The 8,639-nt window shown below is 24.5% G+C and overlaps 3 protein-coding genes across 3 annotated transcripts; all 3 read right to left on the minus strand.

The window, feature by feature from the left end:
• Positions 1-2,061: 2,061 nt before the first annotated feature.
• Phum_PHUM058460 (structural constituent of cuticle, putative) lies at positions 2,062-2,857 on the minus strand (the record flags this gene model as incomplete). The annotated part of the gene is made up of 4 exons (XM_002423383.1): positions 2,062-2,218; positions 2,306-2,412; positions 2,498-2,573; positions 2,784-2,857. The coding sequence occupies 4 exons, from the start codon at positions 2,855-2,857 to the stop codon at positions 2,062-2,064; spliced, it is 414 nt and encodes a 137-aa protein (XP_002423428.1).
• Positions 2,858-3,915: 1,058 nt separating this feature from the next.
• Positions 3,916-4,537, minus strand: Phum_PHUM058470 (uncharacterized protein; the record flags this gene model as incomplete). Its single annotated transcript, XM_002423384.1, has 3 exons — positions 3,916-4,104; positions 4,375-4,434; positions 4,511-4,537. 3 exons carry the CDS (start codon positions 4,535-4,537, stop codon positions 3,916-3,918), a joined length of 276 nt encoding a protein of 91 aa, XP_002423429.1.
• A 2,179-nt stretch (positions 4,538-6,716) lies between these two features.
• Positions 6,717-7,629, minus strand: Phum_PHUM058480 (cutile protein, putative; the record flags this gene model as incomplete). Its single annotated transcript, XM_002423385.1, has 4 exons — positions 6,717-6,967; positions 7,028-7,037; positions 7,074-7,244; positions 7,615-7,629. 4 exons carry the CDS (start codon positions 7,627-7,629, stop codon positions 6,717-6,719), a joined length of 447 nt encoding a protein of 148 aa, XP_002423430.1.
• Positions 7,630-8,639: the final 1,010 nt, after the last annotated feature.

Below are 8,639 nucleotides of genomic sequence, written 5' to 3' on the forward strand. Positions count from 1 at the left end.
CCCCCCCCCACTTCCCCCTCCTTCCCCCTCCCCTCTCTCTCGTCTCTTTCTAAAAAATTCTTGTTTTTAATAACCCATTCGACCGTTAAAAGAAAAAAAAATCGCTGACAACTTTTTGTTTTCCCAACATAAAAAATATGTTGTAAATTTTAATAATTCGGTTTTATTTACCTACAACAATTCTTCTTTTATACTTGTGTGTGTTTGTTGTTGTTGTTGTTGTTGTTGTTGTTGTTGTTGTGGTTGTTGTTATTGAAGAAGGTAAACACCTCAACCAAAGTCTCTCACATAATTAAATTAAACTTGTCGGTATTCATACCTGAGGGATATTTGAAATTTTTTTTTTTAATGCTCCTTCCGCCGAATAATCAAAAACAATAATAATAATAATAATAATAATAATAATAATAATAATAAAATTGTGTATTATTATTACTTTACAAAAAATTCCATGTTTAAATTAATAATACATTCGTATGAAATTAATTCACGGTAATATTATAATAATAAAAAAAAATTACGACGACTTTCTATTGTAATTATAGTTAATACGATTCATTAAATAATAATAATAATAATAAATAATTTTTTTAATAGTAATTAAAAATTAAAAAAAAGATTTTATTTGTTTTTTGTGAGGTAACGTCAATGAATAAGAGAGAGAGAGAGAAAGAGAAAAAAACATATATATTGTGATTCGATATTATTACTTTTTAATATTACTATGGAAATTAGTTTTTAGTAAAAAATCAATAAATAATATAATAATAATTTAATATAAATTTTTTTTTTTTCTCATGGGCAACGGGAATTTCATTATGTATATTCAATTCAGATGAACCGGTTTAAATTATTCCAGGCGAACGAAGGCGGACTTTTAATATAAATACCGGAAAATTAAATATCTAAAAATATATTATGTCAGCCAATCAGGCTGTCGCATGCAATCTTTTACCGCAGGAAAAAAAAAAAAAAAAAAAAAAAAACTGGATTATTTTTAACTAATTAAAATCCCCCCTTTTTTCCCTAATTAATCCATTTGCATTTTTTCCTCAATATTATTATTATTATTATTATTATTTTTGTTTCTATACGTTATTGTTGTAATTTAAATTCTTTTTTTAAAAAAATTGTTTAACGATTTTACAACTATGTTAAATTACGTACACGAAAGTATCACAATTTGCCTGCAATAATTTTTTTCAGGCGTTTAATTTTTTATTTAATTTTATTTGGCTCGCGATCGTGTTTTTCTAATTTTTTTTTTTTTAATTAAGAAAAAAAAAATAAAGAAAAGGAACAAGTTAACTAATTATTACTTTAAAAAAAAAAAGAAAGAAAGGAAAAATAACAACAACGCCTGAGTAAAACATCCGGCGTAAAGGCATAAATTTTACTCGTAAACAAGTCATCATTTTTATTTATTATAAAAATGATTCACAACTTGTTTGTTAATATGTTAAGAAATTTATTAAAATTATAAATAAAAAAAAATGTAATGTATACCGTAATTAACATTACGAAAAGGAATAAAATAATAATAATAATAATAATAATAATAATAATTATAGAAACTAATTAGAAATGTTTGTTGTAATGATAAAATTATTGGTTAGAAATCGATTAATTAATTATTTATATATTTTCTTTAAATCGATAATAAATAAATAAATAAATAATCATCGAAGCATTTCTTCTTCTTATTGATACAATACAGGTACAATTCAGTAAAAAGAAATAATTATAAATTTTGAAATCGATTAACTTTTTCAAGTGGAAATTTAATTTTTTTTTGTTCTGATAATTTTTACGAAATTGGCGAAAAAGAATTTTTTAAAAAAAAAAAGGAAAAAAAATAAAAAAAATTTTTTTTTTATTATGCCAACATTTGTTTACATTTTATTTATTTAACAATAATTACAACGGCTTTTTTTGTTGTTGTTGTTTATGTTTTAAATTTAAAATGAATTTTATCGGATTCGGAAGAAATAAAAAAAAAGGAACAGAATTTTTTTTAATGTAAACAATCATGGGATTTGTTTTTTGCTGTTGTTGTTGTTGTTAATAATGACCTCCCAATCCAGATTGGAAAAGATGTCCCGAAGAAGAAACTTGTGGGTGTTGAGAATGTCCGGTTCTTTTTACGACAGCATTAAATCCGTTATGTTTATCAGCCGTGTATTCAACTTTACGAACGCTGCCATCAGCTTCAACAACGCTATTACATATTTCGTTAACAATATTATTATTATTATTATTAATATAAATCCGATTTAGAAAATTATTATTGGAACTCAAAAATTACCTGTACGATCCTTTTACGATGTCACCATCTCTAGTTTCCCATTGATCTTTTGAATCTCCTGTGTGTGGATCATGCACGGAATATTTGTAAGTGTATTGCGGATGACTCTGAACATAAAAATAATAATAATGATGATTATCGTCGTAAATTTTTTTGTTGTGTTTTTGCAACAATCGTCGTTAATATACATACGTATTCGTCGTGATGCGAATCCAATAAATTGTGACCACCATATTCTTCCAAATGTCCTCCGGCTACGAGGGCAATGCTAATAGCAAGAAAAACAAAGATGATACCCTAAAAAAAAAATTTTTTTTTTAATTTTCTTTTCTTTTTCGAATCCGATAAATTGGAAAATGTTTTTTTTTATTTTTTATTTAATTACTTACTTTGATGCCTTCCATTTTAGATTGATTTTTTTTTTAAATTTGTTGTTTTGAGGAAGTTCTCACTATTAATTTGAAAGAATAACTGATACCTAATAAACAATTGGTAACGATATTTATACCAATTCGTAATTGGTAGCCAACCATTGAATTTTTTATTTAGCATAATTTCCTCAATTAGTATTATTATTATTATTATTTTTTCAACACTCATAGAACCAAAAAATTTAGTTTAATAAAATTCTAAATTTCACAAGGGGCGGATTCTCCTCCATTCTCCTCCTCCTCTTCATCCTCCCATTTTTCCTTTGATCTACGTGTTTTAAACAAATATCATATAAGACCTAAAAACTCCACCTTAATTCTTTTTTCCTTTTTTTTCATATTGCCATCATAAATAAGTTATGTATTTATTTATTAATTAATTAAGTTGTTTATTTATTGATGAAAAAATTGTGGCAATTTATTTTTAATAAATCGTCATCATAGTTTGTTTCGGTAAAAACTTTTTGCTTTTTATTTTTACTTAATAAATTTCTATTAATTTTTTTTTTTTAAATTGTATATGTATATATGTGAAATATATAAGTTAAAATAATTTACCCAAAAATTTAATAATAATAATAATAATAATAATAATAATAATATTTAAATACGTAAATAATTTTATTTATCGGAATAAATTAAAAAATAAATTATACAAGTGATTATTAATTATTTTATTACGGTCTAATTATTAAAAAGTTACATAACTCCGACATTTTATTTATTTATTGAAATAAACGTGTATTTTTGTTTTCTTTATAAGTTAATAAATAAATAATTTTTTTATTGATAACAATTAAAGTTATTTATTAAAAAATTATTAATTTCGGGATGATGATGATGAGAAGTAAACAAAAAAATTTATTTTGAAATGTTTTTTATATTTATTAAATTACGAAAAAAAATAAATACATAAATACATAATTAATTCCATAAATTTTATTAATAAACGTTCATTAAACATTATTTTCGCTGCGTTTTTTTTTTTACTTGTTGCGTTATCAATTTGATGCTTATCAGTAGGAATAAAAATTACTTAACAAAGCGATGATGATAAAACAAAAAAAATAAATTGCAACTTTTAAAATATTATCATTATTATTATTTTATTTATTTATTTATAAATTTTATTGATTATTAATGTATGTAAAACAAAAAAAAAATTAGGGTTGTGCGTTTTTAATAATTATTTTGACGAAATGGTTGAGAGAATAAGAAAGAAGAATCGTATGTGGAATCTTGTTTTGATTGTGATGAAACTGGAGAATGTAAAAACCATCGTAAATTTCCATCTCGAAATGGAAATATTCCAGAAGGTTCCGGTTGTTTTTCGTCATAGTAATCCAATGAATTTGATATTTCGTTCGGCTGTTTAAAAAAAAAATTATTTACTACTCGCGAGAACACGAATTGAAAAATTTATAAAATAGAAAAAAACTCACAATTTTATTTAATCCGATTTGATAATTTTTATTAAAATTATTTTTTATTATTTCCGGTTGTAAAAATTTTAAAAATTTTTTCGGTATGTTTTTCTCATCCAACTGAGTCAAAAAAAAAAAAAAAAAAAATTTCAACAATCATTATTATCATCATTTCGACGGGGTTTTGTTTGATTGAAAACTTTTCTCTACTTACCTGATTATCCATAAAACAATTTGATACGTTTATATATAAGGTAAACATAAACAAAATCATCTGAAAATTTTAATAATAAATCTATAAAAACAAACATAACTCGAAAAAAAAATTTTCTTCTATTACAAACACAAACCTGAATTTTAAACATAATTGAAAACATTTTGTTTGTTTTACGCGCAACACAAAATTAAATGAAAAAAAAAAAACAAAAATTTTATATTTGTTGTATATATATAGGTGGTTAGTAGGGAAAGCAGAAAAGACAAAACAAAAACATTTTTTGTTCTTTTTTTCATTGGAAAACATAATCGAGATTAGGTACAAATCGCAAAGTTGCACCGATTTGTCGATTTATTATTGTTTTCACTTTTAACTTGATTGAAAACATATTTTTTTGAAATGTTTTTATTTGACGGACGTTGAATTAAAAAAACAAATTAATTATGTTTTGTTTTGTTTTTTGTGACTCGTGTAAGGTTAATAAAATTATTAGTTTTTTATTTCTTTTCATTATTATTATTATTACTTTATTTTTGAAGTGAAAATGAAATGAATATCCTGTTGGTTCAAACATATTCAAACATTACGAAACACTAAACGGAAAAGACCTGTCGATAATATTTAGAGTTAATGATGAGGTATCAGTTAATGATTTATTATTATTATTTATTACTAGTAATAATTAAGTTTGGTCTTTGAAAAAAAAAAAAAAGAAAATTTTTTTCATTTATTTTTGTATTTAAAGACGTTTTTCCTTTACTCCTCTTTCTTTCCTCTTCTTCTACCCTCTCCCCCAGCACGTCGTTTTACTTTTAACGAATATTTGGGGAGGTAAAAAAAATTAATTAATTATTAGGACAATATTTCTTACGGTAATTTTTTTTCCGAAATATTCCACATAATGTTCCATAATTAATTAAAATATACGATTTTTGTTTTTTTTTTTTTATTTTGTTATGTTTTCGTTATAAAACTTCAAACGGATGTCGATAATAATAATCATAATAATAATAATAATGTTTTGTTTACGTAACTATCGATAAAGTATAAAAATATATTTGAATTATTTAAGCTAGGCTTATATAATAATTTTAAAAAAATTAAAACTGTTTTTATTTATTTATTTTTTTAATTGATAAATAAACATAGTGATGTCAATTTTACTTATTTACATAATACGTATTAATAATAATAATAAATTACATTATTTTTGAAGGAAAATTTTTTTTTTATAAAAGTGGAGGGTGGGAAAAAAAAGTAAGTTTACGATTGAATTACTCGATTTTATTTATTATAGATAAAATTATTATGTTCCGGTCAAATTATGTTTATAATTAATGTTTTCGTAGTAATTTCGTTATTATATTATGTTGTGTGTGTGTGTTTTTTTTTGTATGGAAAAAACATAAAATTTTTTAAAAATTTTTAATGATACGTTTTATGTTTTTAATCCAGTTTCATACAACAATTTTACACGGTTTTTTTTTTTTTGAAAACAAAACAAAAAACAGGAAAAGGTTTTATTTTTTATTTTTACCAGGAAAACTTTATTAATGTACTACTAACCATCGGGTAAAATTTACCTTAATTATTTTAATTAACATAAAAATGAAATAAGTTGTAAACACAAAAAAAAAAATTATTAATAATATATTTTGAAAATTGCCTATACATAAATAATTAGGCGTTTATTTATTTTTTGTTCATTAAATTTCGTGTATTAGTTATTTAATTATACATAAAGTATACCCTCGTTGAATCATTTTTATTGGTTTTTAATTAGTTTATATTTTTTTTTCCTCGATTGTTTGTTATTTATTATACCTCAAAAAGATTTTTGTCTACTGGTCATTACGCAAAGTATGCTGTTATGAACAACATTAAAAAATTTATATCAAAATTATTTTTTTTTTTGGGGGGGGGGAAATGAATTTGGAAAAAAAAAATTAAGGAAATGTAAATAAAAACAAACGGTTTTTTTTTATTTAATAAATATTTTTTATATTATTATTATTATTATTATTAAAAATAATAATAATAAAAAATAAACAACTCTTTGGGGACTGGTGTATAAAAATATAATTCTGTATAAGCTTTCTGAGAATGTAGCACACATGAGTGAAAAGGGAAAGAAGAAGTGATGAGTATGATATACATATGTAAAAGAAATAAAATGTGCTACAATCTTGAAAGCAAAAGATCTACAAAAGGTAAAAAAAAGAAAAATTAGCGTCAGCCTTATGTAGACGTTTTGCCTTAAGATTTAAAAACCATGGCAGCCCAAATTATTCACAGACGACATCGTTTAAACAGGTAGCTAGCTGGGTATATATTTACGTTCAGTAGTGTCCCAATCCGTATCCACCGTGACCGCCGGCAGCAAAACCACCACCGTAGTGTCCGTAAACTTGTGGGTGAACGGCGTGACCGAGTTTCTTAACGACAGCGTTGAATCCGTTGTGTTTGTCAGCGGTGTATTCTACGACTCTGGTGGTACCGTCTGGTTCAACGAGAGAGTATGATCCCTTAACGACATCACCATCTCTGACTTCGTGTTGTTGTTTAACATCACCGGTGTGAGCATCGTGAACTCCGTAGTCGAATCCGTATTTTGGATAAGCCTTTAATAATAATAATAAAATTTTCTTACTTTTTTTTCTCTACCAAAAAAAACAAATTTTAAATTTCAATCTTACGTAGTGGTCATAGTGTCCACCATATTCTCCACCGTATCCACCAGCGTGACCACCATAACCACCTCCGTATCCGCCACCTAAGGAAAGAAGATTTCCATTGGCGTAAGAAGTGGCTCCACCGTGGATTCCGGCTTCAGCAATGGCAACCAACAAAACAGCGGCAACAACAAGCTGTCAATTAAATTTAAATTTAAATTTTTTCAAAAAATATCGAACGACATTAATAATTTATTTAATTTATCGAATCGATTTACATAAAATATCCGTTATCGGTATCGATTATTAAATTTTACGATCTAGTTTTTTTTCGATATATTTAAAAAAAAAAAAAAGAAATCTACCGTAAAAAAACTCGATTAAAAAGTGAAATTTTTTATCATCATCATCATCATTATCAAAAAAAAAAAAACCCAAAAATTGAACGAAAAGTAATAAAAAAAATAAAAAAAAATTTTTTTAATTTTCACTCCATCACTTTTTCTTATCACCACTGACAACAACAACAACAAAAACACTTCACTTGGATAAAACACAAACTTACCTTGGCAAAAACCATTTTGATTATTTATATGTATTAAAATATCCAAAAAAAGGAAAAAAAAATTCGGGATTTTAGTCGTTGATAACTAAAGAACTAAACTGACTCAACTGATAATTAATCCAAAGTCCACCGGGTATTTATATTAAAAATTTTTTCATTCCAATCAATCCCCGAATCCACATTCTCTTTCAATTCAATTCGCACTTTTTCTAACGTTTACTGTTTCTTTTTTTTTTTCTAACTTTTAAAATGACACTCATGAATGATAAGTTAAACATGAGAATTTTTTTCATTTTAATGAAAAAAAAAAAAATTTTTTTTCTTTTATAATATCGACGATATGCAAAATCCACGCCGCGACTTTTTTTTTTTTTTTAATATTTATTTCGTTAAAGTTTAAAATGTTTTATGTCCATTTTTTTTTTTTTAAAGTAGGGAGCGAGGGCATGGGAGGGGAGAAAACAAAAAAAAATAAATAAACGTACCTGATTTTCCCATTAACATTTGGAAATAATAAAAAAAAAAATGTTTACAATTTTTTTTTTTTCCCGCGTTTAACTATCGAAATTTATTGTTTAACGTAATAATAATAATAATAATAATAATAATAATAATAGTGACCCTGAGGTTAATTAAAATTTACAAATTAAGGGCAATCCTTGCTTTTAGGGTCCCTTTTAGAATTTTTTTTTCTTTTTTTCGCAATTCTCCAGTCACATGCCTTTTTTTTTTTTTTTTTTGAATTCATTGTGTTTGTGAGTTTTTTTTTGCACCTGAAAGTAAACGTACAGGTTCAAGTTTTTCTAATTTTTTTTGTACAAAATTCATGAGCCATATAGTTTTATTAATATTTTCTCACCATTCTTCTTCTTCTTTCCATAAAAGTGATAAACAAAAAATTTTTTTTTCCCTCCCTTTCTTTGATTTTTAAATTGTGACGTCAAAAAAATTTTTACGACTTTAGAAAATGGAGGAAGGGGATGGATTGCAAGATTGAAAAGATGGAAAATGTTCTTGTGTGGAAT

The sequence above is a fragment of the Pediculus humanus genome, genomic scaffold, assembly GCF_000006295.1.
Source record: "Pediculus humanus corporis 1103172107408 genomic scaffold, whole genome shotgun sequence".
NCBI classification, from domain to species: Eukaryota; Metazoa; Arthropoda; class Insecta; order Psocodea; family Pediculidae; genus Pediculus; species Pediculus humanus.